The sequence below is a fragment of the Poecilia latipinna genome, unplaced genomic scaffold, assembly GCF_001443285.1.
Source record: "Poecilia latipinna isolate Pla-1442-1.1 unplaced genomic scaffold, P_latipinna-1.0 Scaffold1970, whole genome shotgun sequence".
NCBI lineage: Eukaryota > Metazoa > Chordata > Actinopteri > Cyprinodontiformes > Poeciliidae > Poecilia > Poecilia latipinna.
The window spans coordinates 79,709-98,430 of record NW_015114586.1 but is presented as its reverse complement, the minus strand read 5'-3'; the positions used below and the strand labels follow the sequence as shown (position 1 = coordinate 98,430).

Sequence of the window (18,722 nt, the reverse complement as noted above, 5' to 3'; positions counted from 1 at the left end):
GGAAATCCACTTTAATTATAGCATCTCACACTTTCGAAATGAATTTGCGCTGATGAGGTTTATCCTCATAGTCTTCCCTTTGTTCGGACTTCCCAGAAACTTCCTCTTCAGGCAACAAATGCATACGAAGCCAATAGAAGACAAAGACAGGAAGAATTAGGACAGAGATGACGTTTACTTGTTTTGTTATCCTACCAGGACGGTTTGCTTTGACATGGATGTGGTGTAGTTCATTAAATTCCAAAACTAACTTATTATATGGCTGAGTGGATTTTCAGCTTTGGACAATGATTTCTGTAGGTCTGTGCCCACCATTAGACAGTGAGGAGCCAGCAGTAAGACAAAAGTACAGTTGTAATATTTACGCAAAATATTTTCTCATGTTCTACTTTCTCCACATCCCCCTTTACCAGTCGCTAATTGGTTGCTCTGAAGGTCGTTTGTTCTGTCCTGGTCAAGCTCTAAACGGGTAGACATTTTTAAAATTATGTTAAGTAATCCTCCACCCCTGCTCAAGCTTGGCTCCACGTGGTTGTCTACTGTCAACACTTTCGGTATATCCTCCATGAGGAGCGGAGAAAAAAAAATTGTTTCCATTCTAGACCTCCATTGCCCAGTCTTGGAAAAAGGGAAAAACATGTTCATTTGGAAAAATGGATGAGAGGACGGATGGAACGCAATTGGGTTTCTTCCCTTGTTTCTTGGAAACATTTCATCTGTCTTTCTTCAGTTTTCATCGTTTCATCGTGTGATAAGTGTTCCAGACTTATAAATTGCTGAAAGGACAACCATACTAAATAAGACTGTTAAGGTCACATAACTCACCTGTTCATCTTATGTGTCATTTTGTACCATGTATTTCATCTCATAAGAATATCTGCTTATGTAATGAAGCTGGGTTGACATAACCCAAACCCTCTTCACATCTCTGCTCTGTGAGACTTTTTAAAGGTGTTCATGTCTTACATCCAATAGATATGCTGATAGATGACCTGTTGAGATTCCATGAGTGAACGCATGAATGCATGCCTGGTCACAACGTTACAAAGAGTCAAGCAAAATTCTGCAACCTTAAAAAAACTTCAGTCTTCAAAACATACCTAGTGATTCTTTGTAATGTTATTTTGCAAGCTGCCTTTATGTTTGAGTTAAATTATTATATACCCTGAATTCTAAAATGGTGAAAAAAGCAATTGTTTATGAAACAACATATTTGTTTCATTTTTTTACACCACATTGGACACATCAGACAGTAACTCCGTCTGGTCATGCTTAAGATGCTCTGTTTGCAGATGTTCTGTTTGCAGGAAGTGTTTCACATGGAAATAGATGGTGACAGATTATACAACACCTCGTTTGGTTCAAACCACCAAAAAGTTCTATGTAAATAAACCGACCAATTCAAAAAGAAGCAAACAGTTTGATTGTCAATCCATATTTTGTGGCAATTCTGGAAGGCAAACTTGGCACAACATAAAAAAAAAGTCCAATGTTTGCATATAAAATTACTACAAAACCCACCTCAAGCATTCCAAACTATCACTTAAAAAACTTGACCCTCATGAATCAACATTCATTGTGTTTATATGCCCAGTAGACTAAACATCAGTTCTTCTATTCTATCCATATTGGCTTCAAGTTTAGTGAAAAAGTAAGGGAACTGACATTCTTACTCACAAAATGATTTCTTGCTAAACAGAGAAATACCAATTTGCAGTTGTTAGGGGAAAAAAGTAAAATGGTGACCATGACTCAACATGGGTCTTTCTTTGACATCTGTTGTTAAAATGTGAAAATTTGTCATGAAGATAAGCTAAATGTTAAATATGTTTTCAGTTAGAAACAACACTAACATGTTGTTCGTTCAAATCTGAAAGTAAGAAATGGTAGATGCCTCTGATTTATCTGATCTCTGCAGACAAAGTCTTCCCTTTCCAGTATTTTTGTAGCTCTAACTTAAACGTAGACCATTGAATGAAAAGTATTACAGGTATCACTGGTGAAAGTATTATTCCTCAAACCTGGAGGTCTCCAAAAGAGGGCTGAAAGTCTGGAGCTGTTTTTTCTGGTTAACGCTCCTGGGTCTTCCGTCTGGTGTTTGGATATTCATGATTACTGTTGGTGTGGTAATGAAAACCAATATTCCCCTGTTCATCTGAGGAAAGACCTTGGACAGTTAAAAGATCATCAAATCACTAAACAAAGTCTGTTGGTTGTTCCCCATTTGCTTATTAGGTACAAGCAGATTCGCCAAAGCAAATATGATCAGCAGACCTTAAATTCCTTGAAAATGGGGAAATGCACCCTATGACCCAGACAAGGAGATAAATCTTCCATTTATTATTCTCTAACAAGAGGCTATTGATAAAAAAAACCCAGCAATGCACCACTGGCTTAAAAAGAAAAAAAAAAAAAGAAGGAGGGCTGACATGTAAGTTGAAGGAAGTTTTATTTCTTCTCTTGGTCTCTCAAACCTTTTATTCTTCTTTTTAAAAGTAATCAAATTAATACAATTAAAAAAAAAGTAAATTAATTATCCAGATCCTGAATAAACAAGTATTTTTTTTTGTTTGATTTTTGGTGGTCCAATCAGCTCATTCATTATCTGTTTTCTTTGATTAGTACTGTGAATTGATCATTTCACTGTTAAAAACTCTCTAGACTTCATTAGTTTCTATGGTATGTCCACCAAGACTAAATTCCAAATGCAAGTGTGCCATTTCCATTGTTTTGACCCTGTTGACCTCTTGTAGCCAAACAATGTCACACAACTTTTCTAATGTTGATATTTCTTTTCTGAATTCCTAAAACATCTTCTAGAAGGAAAGACACCCTTCACGGGACAAGTCAGGACTGCAGGTCCTGACTTGGAATGGACAGGACAACCAGCAGCTGCACCCTCTTCCTGCTCTGTCATCCAATTGAAATGTTGTTTTTCATTGTCTCAGTGGACCAGTTGTGGTCTTCAAAACAGCATATGTTGCCTGAGTGGCCTTTTGATGCATCCCTTCCCCAACAGACCTGAATTCCCTCATCAGCATATCATGCAGTTCTGCAGAGGCCTGTTATTCTCCTATTCATTGGCTTTGGTTGTGTTGAAAAGGGACGCTTCTAAAAAGTGCATGACAGCTCTTGAGGAAAGGACTCTAAAATGTCTAGAGAAATGTTCTGCATTCTTCCATCACAGATGTGGAGATGAGCATTGATACAACCTCATTATTAGCCCCCAATAGTCAGGAGGCTTTAACACTGAAATTGTTTTTTTTTTTCTTCCATTTATCCCAGATTTCTCCAAGCCACAAAGGTGGATTCTGCATTTGGACAAGGCTTGTAGAGCTTGACAGAGATTTCCCAAAGCATTTGCTTGTTTCTGTGTTTCTTTCAGGCATTGACGAGTGTTGGTTCTTGATGCTGTGCCATGTTTTGAATTGGGAATCACAGCCGTCCAGGTAACATCTTGATATTTTTTTCAGATTAATTTTTTTCCAGATGAGTTCTGTCCTACAGAAGAAGAAATCTGCAAACTTTTTAAATTGTTTCTCTGAGGAAAAATGCTTTTCATAAAATTTTCTGGATTTGTGGGCCAACCCAATTAACCTCATGAGTTAGGGGGTTGACTGAAAAAGTAATTGATGTTTTGCACTTCAACAATGAAACAGGCTGGAGGACCAACACTGATCTTGTCCAAGATGGAACTGAATCAACGTTGTTTTCCTGTTTCTGTTTCCACTCCACCGTCCTGTGCCATCTGATGAACTTTGCTTCAATAAACGCATTCATTAAGTTGGAACCAGAACATGGAGTGGGGACTGAGAAAGAGTAGGTCACTGATCAAAAGCCTCCATCGTATACAAACCGTACATGACTTGGGGCATGTCCGACACATAATTTTTTTTCCCAAAATTTTCTTGTGATTGCAGCATTTAGTGTTCATTTCTCATGAGTGAACTCACAAATTTCTAATACCATCACACTTTTATTTGCGCTGTTGTCTACACATATAAAAGCAAAATTACCTTAAAATAATAAGCTTTCAGAAAGATTTTCTTTGTGTTTATGCTGCAATTTTAATATTTTTTCTAAAATCACTTATTGTGAAGAAAATATTGCCGCTTACTGATTTTGTTCATAGAAATGAAGTCAAGGAACTTTTTGGTATTGTAGTAGATTTTTATTTCCAAGCATACCTCAAATTCTGAGTATGACATTTAATTCAGAGAATCGATTAACGGCAGGCTCTAAACCAAAGTAGGATGTGTACCCAGCAAACAGATCATAGGCCAGTACTTTTCTAAAAGCAGAAACAGGCTTAAGGTACCCATTATCAGACTCTATCTAACCAAAGATCATTTAATGTGTTAATCATTTATTTCTGCACAACATGTTGGCGATTCATGTTTACTGTCAGTTACCAGTGCTGTCACAGTGGAAGTTTCCAATGAAAAATCAATTTAAGAATTTGCCAGAGAAGCTTTGGTTTGCTACATTGATGAGGTTTTTATTGGTTTCTTTCACCTGTGGGCTCATAACAAATGGTAAATGAACTTGATTTACCATTTTAGTGCTTTTCTAGTCATACAACCACTCAAACAAGTTACATTGGAGTCACATTCAGAAATGCACATTCGGTGACAAACAGATGAACAGTAACGTTATGCCCAATTGGCCTTAGACAAGTGGTGGAGCACCAAGCTGGAACTGAACACACAACCATCTAGTTGGAAAACCTCTCTTCCCTCTGAGCCACAGCCATTCCAAATGACGTGTAAGAGCACCTAAATCAATCCTTTACTTGTCTGGAAAATTTTCCTTATCCCAGAAAAAGTTTAATCTAATATAGGGAAATGTTGTATTTTCCTGGTACAGTATGCAAATAGGGTGATGATAATAATATTATTTCATTTTCTTTGAGGGTTTTCAACTTGCTTAAAAAATGCAGTCAGGTGATTGTTCCAGATAAAATTTCCTCTGCTCCGATAAGAGAACTTCAATCATGGTTTATATGTTTATGGGGGGAAAGAAAATCATCTTAGGCATGGCGCAAATAAAATTAATGTTTAAAAAATATATATAAATTTTGCTTTATTGTTTGTTATGAAAGCTGGGAATTACTTAAAAATGTATTTATTTAATTTAAATTCAAAAATACATCAGTAATCCAAAAAGGGAAACTAAATGCTGGTTTAACTCACATTTAAGAATTTTCTCCAAAGAGTTGTTATAGATGCTGACAAAGGATAGCAGTCTGAATTACAGCGACTCTGAAAAAGCTTCTGACTAAAGATATGTTTATAAAGCACTTTCATGGGAATGTTCACAGTTGTCTGTAATTTCCTTTATCTCATAAAGAATCCTTCTGTGCACATTCATTTCCAGTTGTTTTCTAGAGTAGTCACCAGAATTATTTTTTTGTTTTGTTTTGTTTTGAAAAAAAATGTCTTTGTAAATTATTTGCTCATGAATAAAATCCTTTTGTGATAAAAATATTAAAGTAAGATTTTGGGATATGCACTGAATAAAGAGACAGTGCTTTAAAGAGAAGAAATCAATAACTGTGACACTGTGCTTTGAACTCCATTACAGAACCGGCTGGCAAATATGTAACAACGAGTAAGCCAGTGTAGGTGGTATAACCTTATATAATGTTACAAAAGAGTGGGGCCAGACTGGAAGAGTTCATTCACACAACACTGGCTCTGTGTTTGTCTGCATTTTGACCTCAGTCGCTGGCAGAGATTTCACAGAACACATTTTATGACTGAGTGAACTGGTGACATGGAAAAAGTGCTGCTTTCGCTATATAATAAATCTGCCTTCATAATTGGTCAGAAATGTGACCAACCACATTCCACATTCACACCTAATGCAGTATAAAGACGCAGTAAATGTACTTTTTAACTTCAAGCTGTGTTAAAAGTAGAAAAAAAATGGACAATGTAAGAATATGAACAAGTTTATGATAGCAAGACAAGTAGGACAAATATCCACACACGCATGGATACACATTTATATCTCTTGCGCTCCGAATCCCCCTGGTCACATCTCAATTCAGCATCCCACAGATGCTAAATTGTCGCAGACTTTTTCAATCCATGGAAGCCCCACCCTGCAACTTATAGGACTTAAAAGATCTGCACTAATGTCTTTCTGTCTGAAACCACACCACACCATGGCTTTAGAGGAGTCCGTGCCTCAACAGGTCAGGATGTTGTGGCAACAAGCATGGCATCAAGGAACAGCTTAGCAGGGGTTGATATGAATGATAGGTGTATGAGAGTGAGAGTCAAATCCTAGTAATTTTTGAAATGTTGTTGGAGTAGATCAGAAGGTGCTATCATGGATTTGAAGATGTCTGGTGTAGGAACCTCAGGTCTCATCGTGGTCTTCTTCATATGATTTGGTGCCAAACCATGACCTTCACCTGAACTGGAGCAACTGGAATTACTGTTAGTTACTCTAAGTCTGAGACATGGAGGAATTGAATAAATTACAAGATCTTAGTGTCTTGTAATTGAGTGATGGGACTTGAATAGATGAATCAGAAGTCCATATGCTGTAACAAAGACTGTTCATGCAACAGAAGGAAAAACATTAATTTTCCATAAACAACAACTAGGAATTTTTAGAGCACCTGCAGCTTCTTATTTTCACATTATATATAATTATATGTTTATTATAATATACTTTAAATATACTACCGTATGATTTCTCCTTTCATCATCTGCTTAAAGCAAAGAACAGTCACCCTCCTCTCCAAGACTGCAAATTGACAGTATCAAAGACACTAATCAGTCATGCTTGAGTCCCCCCCTCAGTTTTGTCCAAGGTCTTACATGGGGTTAGGGTTAGGGCTAGGGTTCATGGTTTTATTTTTTCTGAAGCTTTGCAAAATCAAATCCCATTGTGTTAACTTTGAAACTGGAACTTGTTAAAAGGATTTTTAACTCTTATAATTCATCATTCACCTAACTAAACAAAGCTGCTCTGGTGCAGCTGCTGTTGGTTCAAAGCACAGCTGTTAGATTATTGACAATGTGAATTAAGTTCTCAATATTCCACTTTTTTGTTTTTTTGTTTTTTGTTTTGTCTTCACTTGGAGGTCTATCTGTTACTGAGATCAGGACCTGCTGGATGAAGCATGTACAAGGCTTAAAACCAAGTTGATAAGGCATTTTAAATTCTATTCCCAGGGCCGTGGAAGTTATTTCCTCCAAGTTTGAGACGTTAGTGCAGAATAAACAAGCTTGACTTCATGCACGAAATGCAAACACAGCACTTGACTTGTTGTAGCTGAAACCTGAAACTTGTAATTGTGAACGTTGCTGCCTGTGTTTCTGCACCAACACCTTATGCTCCTGTCATAACTTCTTATGCAAACTTTGAAACTTTTCAAGTGTTTGAATAGCTATTACTGTCAGTTGCAGGACCCTAATCACACATAATGCTAAAAAAATGTAAAACTTTAGTCCAGTCAGACAACTCACATGAAAATGTCTGGGTATTTATCTTTACTTGGAGCTTGGATCTCATTCTTCCTTGAGCGTTCCAGGATGAGCTTCTCTTGAATCTTGCATCTTCCTAAACCACTCAATAGGAAATATGTCTCTCATATGTTTGTTAATCTTAGATGGACTTAGGCCCAAGACTATTCATTACTTTATAGACAAATATGATTTTAAAAGCTATTCTTTTCATACAGGAAGTCAGTGAAGTGATTTAAGTGCTGCTGGAATATTCTATGCATTTTTGGTGTTGATCCAAACTCTGACTCAAGGTTTGGGGTGAACTGTGGTTTCCTGATTAAATTTTATTTTACTGTTGTATGTTGTTAGTCTAGAAACTTCCATTTCTGTTGGGCTATCATATGATAAGCAGAGTGGAGATACAACCAAACACAGTTGGACTTTAGAGTGTGGGCATATGCCGTTTTATAGACTTTAAACAGTAGTGTAAACTTTGCAGCTTTTGAACCGTCAGATAGTGTGGGAGTGGCTCACTTATTTTACACGTTGAGAGTGTAGGAATAGAAATAACTGTTAAAATGATCAGACTACAGAGTTAGAACGGGAAGGAAATACTAGATTTTTCACCGTGTCTGTGACACGGTAATCACAATGTAAGAAAAGAATCGTCTCAAAGCAGAAAAACTCTGTCATACTTTCTGCACTTAGCAGAGACTATGACAGGCATATCGACCAGTCTGGGAGTACAGACAGACAGCAAACACCCAAATAAACAGAGATATCGCTGAGGCACAGAGCAAGCAGGAAATCAACCGGACATATCTGATTATTTGTTTGATGAGAATCGAATGTATTTGGTTTAATGTCTGGTCGAGGTGTCCTTCACATGGTATTGTATACAATTCTGCTTCAACTGGTACCTGGAAAAAAGATAAATATTTATTTTAGCTCATGGTCTCAGAGAAAAAAAGTGTTTTACATAAAATGTTGTGGTCTTCAGTATGGGAATCCAAAAAGCCTTAACTCCTACAACTTTGTTGCTATCTAGAAAAAAAATATTAGTTAATAATCATGTATTTACCCTTTATATGGAAACTCCAGCATTGCAACATTTAGTAAAACCATGTGCAACTAAAAGTTCCCTTGAACTTTGCTGACATAAAATGTCTGGTATGTTATCACTTTTTTTTCTCTCCTTACAGTGGATAAAGACCCTTGTAGAACAGAAAACATAAGTAAGAACCTGGCTAGTCTTTGCATGGTTCTTTACCATGTAGAATGTACTGAGAATAGCCTGAGAATTTTTAGGCAGTAGAAAAGAGATGAACACACCAGGTAATAGTAGTTTTAGCTTTTTTAACAATATATATATTTTTTTTTTCTTTTGTTGCTTGTTTGCTTGCTTGTTTGCTTCCTTTTGCATGTTTCTGAAAACAAACAACAAGAAAACAACAAACAACAAGAAAACTGTATTCATGTGACATAAAATTATTTAGTAGGTAATTCTAATGCAGTAAAGGAAAAAACATATATACATGCATTTTTATTTTACCAGTCTTTTCAGCCTCCGCGGTGCGCATATGAGAGCAGAGAAATACTTCCCTCTCGTGGCTAAAACGTGATTGTATACTTTTTGTGTCATCAACCACAAACTTTAATCAAAGGCGTGTTATAATCTGATTTATTCAATTAAGTTCATTGTCCCCGAAGAAATGTATGAGTCTAACTGCGGCCTATAGGTTTTACGCAGTCATCGTGCATCTCTATCCTTATAGCAGAAGTTGAAATGCAGCCCATAGTGAATGCCTGAGATAAGACACTATTCTTGTAATGATGTTACTTTGAAAATGCCACTCACAAAATGGTGCGGGTTTGACGTAAGATTCAGCGCTTATGCGGAAAAGCGTCTTTAAATGCTCCACCCTCTAATACCGGAAACAAACCCAGGGTGTCATGTGATGTTAGCTTCTGGTTTAGCATGTAGAAATCGGAGATAAAATCATTAAAGGTAGGTAAAATCTTTTAAATCGTTGTTTTGTTTTTTGTTGTAAAAACCTACATGCTGGTTAAGTAGCTGTTGGTGGCTGAACTTGATTAACGAACGAAGTTAAACTTAGCTGCCTTGTTAGCTTGTTATATTTAACATAAACGCTGCACCAGAAGAAACGTACAGCTTCTCCTCGTTTATTAAAATATCTTGTTAAAACATTGTCTTTCTCCACAGAGTCGTAGAGAGGGAGATAAAAACACGTCATGGCAGATGTAAGTATGGTTTATTTACTTCTAATAGCAGCTTCAATAGATATTTTACGTAATAATGTTAACTGATCGTCAATATCATTTAGTCTGATGGGATTAAGCTTGAAAACCTGGTGCGTTTGGGTGAAGATGGAAAACTAAATGCTGGGGCATGAAAGAAATGACTTTAATCCGCTGTTTGCTTCTGTTTACGTGAATCACTGGGTCAGTCAGGAGTCTCATGATGGGTTGTAGACAGAGCAGACCAGATATATCCAACTGTTTTAACAGTCATTCTAGCAAAATCATCTTTAGAGTTCTCTATCGAAGTAGCTAAAACATTCACATTCTTCAACTCTGCTGCTGAGAATCAAGGAAATATTTTTTTCAGAAACATAAAAAAAATAATAAAAAAGGATGATGAATTACAATTTATATCAATTACTGCATTATAGGACACAGCTGCCATGTGGCCCCATCAAAATGGGACAATGTCACTGAACTTCTGGGTTCTAGACTCTTTTTATCAGAATTTCAAACCGAGTCAATTTAAATTCCAACCAAAGGATCTAATATATTATAATCTGTGATTCAGAATGGGGCCATAAAAAGTCTGTATTTAATTTAGTGTAAAATGGTTACAGAGTAGGTTGGTAACTAACTTAGAAGTAAAATATAAAGGACTAGTTTAGATCAGGAGTTTTGAACTGACGCATATTTAAGGAAAGAAAATGTATATAGATCTTTCATTTGTTATGTGGTCACTGACAGAATATGCTGTCTGCTCCTTGACATTCAGCACTTCTGCTGGTTTACTCACTGTGATTAGATCCTACGAAAGACCTATGAACCATGTTGTTTAATCCAGTTGCCAACATGTTTTTTTCTTCTACAGGATTTAAAGAGATACCTGTACAAACAGCTGCAAAGGTTGGTGGTGTTGAAGAATCACGGTTGGCAGTTCGGGGTTTCTTCAAAGTTGCTAAATCAGCTATTTGTTCTCCTCAGTGTTGAAGGTCTTCACGCTGTTGTTGTCACAGACAGAGATGGCGTTCCAGTTATCAAAGGTAAGACCGGGACTCCTGTGACAGCCGTTGTAATGGAAACCTTTAAATGTATTCTATGAGTTGCATATATTTTCTCTGGAGATGGTTTCTCTTTCTCTCATGTGGATGAATGCTGTGTCCCTGCAGTTGCCAATGACAACGCCCCTGTCCATGCCCTGAGACCTGGATTCTTATCCACCTTTGCTCTTGCTACGGATCAGGGCAGCAAGCTCGGCCTCTCTAAAAACAAGAGCATCATCTGCTATTACAACTCCTACCAGGTTAGAAGATGCATAATATTCTGGTGTTAGACGACCTCCTCAAACACAGGTTTTTTTTTTTTTTTTTTTGTTCTTAATGTCTTGTCTACGCAATGTCAAAAAGAACGACGGGAGACTCAGGCTCGTTTAGCAGCCACTGAGTCAACCGCAAACACGTGTTTGTGTGTGTGTGTGTGCAAGAGTGAAATGTGAGGCCATCTGTCTGACAATTGAAGCTTGACATAATGTGGGTTACTCACATGATGATTATTTTTGAACGTAGCAACAGAGTGGCTGCAAAAAGAATAGCATCAATGAGTTATGATCACTCCACCAGACCTCTTTCTGCATGAAATGTTGTAGTGGGAGCACAACAAGAGAGATGTGTACATATGTGGGTCTCCAAGGCTCAATGAGGTCAAGCAATACTAGGAAAAAGGGCGGGCCAAAATTATATCATAGCGATTTGAAACTGAAAAAATCAGAGAGAAATGTTGTGCTGAAAGTGCTTTAGACGAGGTGGTACCGGTAGCTGTAAGGGGGACGGTTTCCCATAACTGTAGATTAAATCATAGTGTAGAGTTAATACTAGAAGCAGTGATTTTTTTATTTTTTTTTCTTCACAAATTGTATGAATCCCTAGCGTTTTCTGTCAGGATTCAACTTTGACTTCATGGAAATACTCAAATACGTAAATCTGCATGTGGTTATTTTGTGTTTTCTTAAAACCTTCTGAAAAAAGCACATTTAGATGTCGTGCAATCTCCAGTTCCTAATTGACAAAAACATTTATTTTTATTAAATTTCAAAAACGTTTTGTGATTGTGTCACATCAGCACCAAAGGCTCCAGTTTCCGATCACATCTTACCCTTTAGTTGATAATATTGATTACTTGATTTTGGTCCACGTTGGTAGGATTTGATATTCTGCCTCCATGATGCCGTGTTATGTTTGTGCTGAACAGATTGTGCAGTTTAACCGGCTCCCTCTGGTCATCAGCCTCATCGCCAGCAGCAACGCCAACACAGGTGAAATGCATTGTTTCAGCCATTTTGAAAGGTGGATAACAGCTGAGCTAAGACGTGTTTCTGTGTCCTCAGGCCTCATCATGAGTCTGGAGAAGGAGTTGGCTCCACTAATAGAGAATCTGAGGCAGGTGGTCGAGGTGACATGAGTTCAGATCGGCAGCAGATTGCACCAAATTACTCCCAACTCATCATATTCCTGTTGGTTTGCTGAGATGTTCAGGTCATGTTGGGGAGATTTCTGTAGTTTCTCATTGTTTATGGATCAGTTTAAATAAACTTTGTGCTCTGTTTGGCAAGGTTTCATTCTTCTGTTGAGTTAAAGTCTGAATAAATGTTCACATTTTGACAACGAATATGGTGCCGCCTCTTTTTCTCTTACCTTCCTATATGTCACTAAAATTATCTACTGTACTATATTTCACATATTTCACATTTTAATGTATGTTGGACTTTGAATTAAAAGAGCATATATAACTGAAAGTCAGGAATTTAAACCTTCAATGGAGGTTTGTTGGAAAAAAAAGTGAACATTTTATAAAACAAGATTAAAAATAGATATACTACAGACAGTTTGAGTTTTTATTTAATCAGATACATTTCAATTAGCTTTACTCCCACTTGAGGTGAATTAAAAAAATAATTATATACATAAACGTAATATAAAGCATTCTGATTCACTTCAAGCACCTGTTATTCTGCTTCTACCCTCATTTATGTTGAGTCTATAAAGCTACAAGTCAGTCATAACTCAAATATTACCAAAACCATTCCTGCACTGCAGTGTGTCCATCAAAACTACACTGACATGTCTCAGTTCACAGCTAACATTGTTTTGAAAGTGCACATTGTAACAAAAGAATTTAGTTTGATATTTACATAAAACATATTTGCGTGAGTTTTGAAATGTTTTTTTTTTCTTCAGTGAGAGCACTGCTGTTCACCATACATTTTTTTTTTTTTTATCCAGGAACTCTACAGAACTGTCAAAATCCTTCAATAGGTTGGTCATAGACACATTCCAGATCTGCCTCATTCCTTCAGATATCCTGGCATCTTCTGTGAGAATGGAGCTATTGTCCTGTTTCTTCATGGATGACCATCATCGCCCTTTTCTTATCTGAGACTGAAAGCAAAAGCAAAGATTACAAAAGCTGATTTGAGAAAACTGGTTTCAGAAATGGTGATGGTTTCAAAAAAATAAAAGCCACAAGTTTTTTTTTGTTGTTTTTTTTGTTTTTTTTTCCAGCAATGGTTGCAAATTTCTTCTTTTGCAGTTGTGAAACAGAAGAGATGAGGAGCAGCAAGAAAGGAAATCATATTACAGTAATAAGGAAGTAGATTTATGGTACGTAAGCTTAAATGTTTCAGACCCAAAAGCAATGTGTTGTAATAATTGACTTTCCCTCAGCTGCTCAATCCATGCAATTCCCCCTGTTTGACAAAAATCTGGTAAACATCTAATCATTGTTTACCAATGATTCAATCTTATGGCTTATTGCAATCCCTTGCAATAAGCCATGCAAAGGATTGCATTTCTTATTGTCTTCTTTTTCCCAGAAATTGGAAGTTTTGGCAGTGAAAACACATGAATGATGTCCATATTCTTATGTTTCTTTTCCTGCTGACTGTACCACAGATTAAATAATCCGTATGAATCAGTCTGATGGAACTCACCAGCTTCCAGTGGAGGATCTTAATCCATTCGTCTGCCTCAACTCCTGTCTTTGCGCAGAGGTAAAATGTTCGATCGGGAAACACGAGACTGTGGACACACACACACACACACACACACACACACACACACACACACACACACACACACACACACACACACACACACACACACACACACACAGACATACAAAGTTACTTCAAGCAAACATAGCAGTTTTAAATCAAGTAGAATATGTCTGTTGAAATCTAAAAACAAACAATGGTAAATAAAAAATTTATAAAATCAGTCAGCTGCAGTTTGTTTCCAGTTTATTTCTGAAATGTTCATCTGGTAAAAGTTTCTGCCCTGTTCTCCTCACCTCTCACATTTTGCTCATTTTGGACTTTGTCATCTTGTCTTCCTCTTTCAATTGTCGGTTTTTTGTCTGTTTCATCAGCTTCCTCTTTAAGTTTCAGCTTTGCTTTATGTCACTTTTTTTTTTCTCAACAGATTTCTCAATTTTGTTAACTCTTACGTTTTTCATTTTCTCTTGTTCTTATGTTTCAATTTACAGAATAAAACCAAACAAACTATTTTTGCTGGGTTAGACAAAAAACAAATATGTTCTTCCCTGTTTAGACAGATGGGTTGAATGTGAAATTATTTAAATGATGGTGCCAACAACTAGAACTCAGGTCAGTTTCCTCCACTGTCGCCTTAGACTTCCCTTTATTAGCACAAAAAACATCAATGTTTGAAAAAAAAAAGTCAATATGGGGAAGTTCAACTCAGAACTGAAAAGAGGGTTTTGTTTATATTTGCAGGTGTTTTTGAGGGTTTCAAACTGCTGTAAAATAATAGATAGCAATCAGGATAACACACATGATGGAGCACAGAGCAAAAGAAAAAAAAAGTATTTTTCCCATGAGAAACAAACAATGTGGCTTTTTTTTTTTTTTTTTTTTTTTTTTTTTGCTTAACATGAGTTAAGCAATAGAAAACATAGCACAGCTAAGGAGGCAGAAGTGGTAACAGTAACACAATGTGAAGCCTGTCTTACTGACAGCACAAACCTTCTCTGTTTATTTTGCAGTTTATGAACAGTTTATTACTTGTTTTGTTGTTAATGACACTATGCAACCTGCTTTAGTCAGGATTTTCTTTTGCTAGGAATGAGATGAATATTTGTGCACCAGAACATGTTCATCTCTAGGACAGAGAACCTATTCCCACGGTGACTGTATTTGTACATTAACATGGCACCTTCAGTCATCTGGAAATTGTGTCCAAGGATGAACTATACTTATCAAAGCTCACAGTTCTCTTCCTGATATCTTGTTTGATTTATTTAGTTATTTTTCATGATATCACACAAAGAAGCACTGTGTTTGAGACTGTTGTATTAACATAGAGTACACCGAAAGGCGTGTCTTTATTTAAGTCATATGTGGTCGGATCGTTAAAAGTCTTGACATAATGAGGGCTTTTCCCAAAACCAAAAAGGTTGTGATGTTGTGGAAAACACCAAAGTACTTCTCTGTAAAACTCGTTTGACTTCCAGCTGATTATCGTTTTTATTTAAATCTTGTGTTTGATCCTATTGTGCTATTTCTTTCCATTCGTTAATGACAAATGCTCCTCAAGTAAAAGATTCATACCAACACAGTAAGTTACGTACCAGAAACAGTTGACTTTGTCCTGAGAATAGTCAAACTGGACAGCAGAGCAAGATGTTAAATCCAGCGTCCGAATGGGCTCCTCACACTGCAATGAGGAACAACGTAGCTGATTAGATGCAAGTATGGATTAACTTGATCAATAGATAGCACATACTAACATTTACCATTTATCAAATAATTAACCTGTCAAATAGTTGTCAAATTTATAACCTGGAATGTGAAATAACCTTACCGTTTTGTCTTTAAAGTACTTCAGTTCATTTCTATGGAGTGTAAACCACCTTTGTTTCCAATTCTGTCAAAAAAAACAAACAAAAAAAAACAAGTTTCAAATATATCTGTAAATTAAAGGTGATGCTAGATTTTAAGTATGAGCAGCCAAGTCAGTAAAACTGAAATTTGAGTTTGGATTCTAAATGTATCTGAGTATCTGATGATTGTTTTTCTAATGTGTAGAGATGGCCTGATTTCACCTTCACAATTGCTCCTTGTTTCACCAGGTATCCTTCCTTGGTGCCCAGCTGTAATGACATACCATGTGTCAGTAGAAAGGCAGGAGTAATAGTTTAAGATAAAAAAAAAAAAAAAAATAAAAAATAAAAAACTTTTTCAGTAAAATGAACTTGAAGCAATGTTTGGAGACAATTTCATTCACCAACCAAGACCCACAAATGATATAATTTCATTTCAAGCCTTTGTTTTTTGTGGTATTCATTATTATGGTTTACAAATTAAATTAAATAAACAAAGAAATATATTTCAAACTAAAATAGTCGAACTCAGAAATGCATTTCATCTCTCTGCACTCATTATTTGATTGAACCTCCATCTGGGTGCTTTGCTTGGTCATACAGCTTGGATCCATTAGAGATAAGCAGAGAATGTAATAAACAGGACTGAAACCCACTTCTACATATATTCACACCGACTACATGAGGAACATGCAAATGTAGAACTTCCTCTGGACATAATTTCCTTAAAAACGCCTCACTGACTGACACTGCATATTTTGGCCGTGAAATTTAGCTTGAAATACACAAAAAGTTCGGTAAACGTAGGGATGAAAGGTTTATTACAAGTTGGGATTGAGTGAAAAAGTAAATTTCTATGTTATCTTTTACTCATAAGGTTTCACACCTAAATCAAACACAACCATTCCAATGAACCTTACTAGTCTATAAACCTAAACAATGCATACAAATGAAAACAAAGCTTCTCCTCATACCGATGGTGCTTTGGGGACCAGATCATCTTTTGTCCGACCCGTCTGTATGGCGGTGTGAACTCGCACCGACTCATAGATGGATGGCTCTTCCACACGCCACGGATACGGACTCTTAAGCACGATGAGGGTCCCTGGTTCAAAAACAGAGGGCAAGTTAAATGTTTTACATAATTTCCCCATAAGACATTTGTACTCAACTTTTGATTCTACAAAATAAGTTGTAAGAAGATAGCATTATTTAACTGGAGTAACTATCTGCCTACTGTGAGATTGTCAGTTCAATTATTGGTTTCTTTGCTAAATTTTCCAAATACCTCATCTATCAGTCCATACATCCATCCACGACGGATGAGTGATCATGAGTTATATAGGACCTGATTTAGGAACGAAATTGTGGAAACAAGCGACTAAAAGGAGGTTGCGATGTTCCGAGGCACATACCGATGGGAAGAGGAGTACTCGGACTGTTCTTTCTAACACCTAATCCTTATCACCCAGTGTCAGGTAAATAAAGCACATGGGACGGAGAATTGTTCTCATCAGATTACTGATCAATATCAACACCAACTACAGTTAGGAAGTGGTAAATTCGACCAGCATTCCCATGCAAGAATGTCACTAAACCAGAAGTAAACATGTTTTAGAGCCAATTACTGTTTAGAGTCAAGCTAATCTGGACACCACTAACTCAGACTATGCCATTAAGGTTGGAAAAACTCAACATGGAAAGATTATGTCTAAATACTAACAGTTTAAAACTTTACTGCAGCAGATACTTCAAGGTGAACCAATAAACAGAAAGTAAGTTTGTATAGACAGTTTTTTGTTGTGTTGGTTTGGCTTCATTATATTTTTGTTTTTCCTTAATAATTTCTGGGGGAAAAAAACAAACAAAAAAACACTTAATACTCAGCATCACTTCCTATAAAACTCCTATTGGTATAAAAATTGGGGTTCAGACTGACTGAAATCAGGTATGGAATAGAAGGTGTTTTATTGGTGACTCTGATGAATCACAAATCTAGATCTTCATACCTGCATCGCTTCCCAGGAGAGGTTGGTTGGCAAAGTGGCTGACAAAGTCCTGAAGGCTTGGGAACTCGTTAAACCCAAAGATGTAGACATTGTCTCTGCGTGTCACATGAAAATGCTTCACTGAATCCTTTGCTCTGTGTGTTTCAAAGAATGAAAAAAAAAAAAAAACATTTCAGAATTTAGGATTTTTTTTATGTTTTGCATCTGCCAAACACGCAGATTCAACACATATAGTACATACTGCCTGAATGTCTACAGCCCTTAGGCTCAGACTTATTTCTTTCCAGTTTAACAAAGAAACATGAAATACATTCTAGTGGTAATCTAGTAATCTCCTGACCTTTAGGAGAAACAATCTCCTTTAGTGTTTTCTTTTTAGTTCTGGCATGTGACTGACCTGACTGAGAGGGCAAAGCAGCCAGGAGTGCCATTACTGTTCCTCAGGAGATAACTCCCATCTCCTCCATTGGACAGGAGGAGAGCCTCTGCAGCATGCCGGGACAGGTCATAGTGGTACCACCTGCAATGAAAATCATGAAAGTAAAAAAAACTGTTTTCATAGAAATAAACACTTTGATTTGAACAGCCTGATTCCCCAGCACCAAGTTTTGAACAATAAGACACAGTGAAGCCTGATAGAGTTTAATCCCAAATATTCAAAAGTGAAATTGATTTGAGATTTAAGATGCTTTTTATCCCAGGACAGCGAGGGACATTCAATATTGTTTGATTTGCAATTGTTTGTCCACATCAAACCATTATGACATTTGGAGAGATTTCATAAGTGTGAATGTGCCACAGATGTAAATGAAACCGGTAAAAAGGGATGTGAAAGTTCTTCATTTGCATCAAAGGTTGGGAGGAGTTCTGTAAAGACAAACTGTCATTTCTAGCTTGAGAAAAAGACGATAAAAAAACCACACTCATCTGATTTGGGTCAGTCGTACACGGATTTATAAGCTCATAATATTGTCTGTAAACTTGAATGTAAAAAAACTTTTTCTTATGAGTTACTTACCCCCAACTATAACCAAATATGACAGTCTAAGTAAATTAAGGCAAATTAAAACAAATACAATCTACTGGTCCATCC

At 36.7% G+C, this 18,722-nt stretch overlaps 2 protein-coding genes across 2 annotated transcripts in view; one reads left to right on the top strand and one right to left on the bottom strand.

Moving 5' to 3' along the window:
* Positions 1-9,364: 9,364 nt before the first annotated feature.
* On the top strand, positions 9,365-12,388 carry lamtor3 (late endosomal/lysosomal adaptor, MAPK and MTOR activator 3). Its single transcript, XM_015015973.1, has 7 exons — positions 9,365-9,471; positions 9,688-9,725; positions 10,597-10,631; positions 10,710-10,768; positions 10,895-11,028; positions 11,973-12,036; positions 12,109-12,388. Exons 2-7 carry the CDS (start codon positions 9,717-9,719, stop codon positions 12,180-12,182), a joined length of 375 nt encoding a protein of 124 aa, XP_014871459.1. The 5' UTR covers positions 9,365-9,471; positions 9,688-9,716; the 3' UTR covers positions 12,183-12,388.
* Positions 12,389-12,592: 204 nt separating this feature from the next.
* dapp1 (dual adaptor of phosphotyrosine and 3-phosphoinositides) overlaps positions 12,593-18,722 on the bottom strand; it is a 17,116-nt gene continuing 10,986 nt past the window's right edge. Inside the window, exons 3-10 of the mRNA XM_015015971.1 lie at positions 18,027-18,149; positions 17,630-17,763; positions 16,595-16,725; positions 15,843-15,890; positions 15,602-15,664; positions 15,369-15,454; positions 13,711-13,798; positions 12,593-13,159 (exon numbers count right to left, since the gene is read on the bottom strand). Coding sequence (XP_014871457.1) covers positions 13,136-13,159; positions 13,711-13,798; positions 15,369-15,454; positions 15,602-15,664; positions 15,843-15,890; positions 16,595-16,725; positions 17,630-17,763; positions 18,027-18,149 — 697 coding nt within the window. The 3' untranslated portion in view covers positions 12,593-13,135. The remainder of the gene's footprint in view (positions 13,160-13,710; positions 13,799-15,368; positions 15,455-15,601; positions 15,665-15,842; positions 15,891-16,594; positions 16,726-17,629; positions 17,764-18,026; positions 18,150-18,722) is intronic.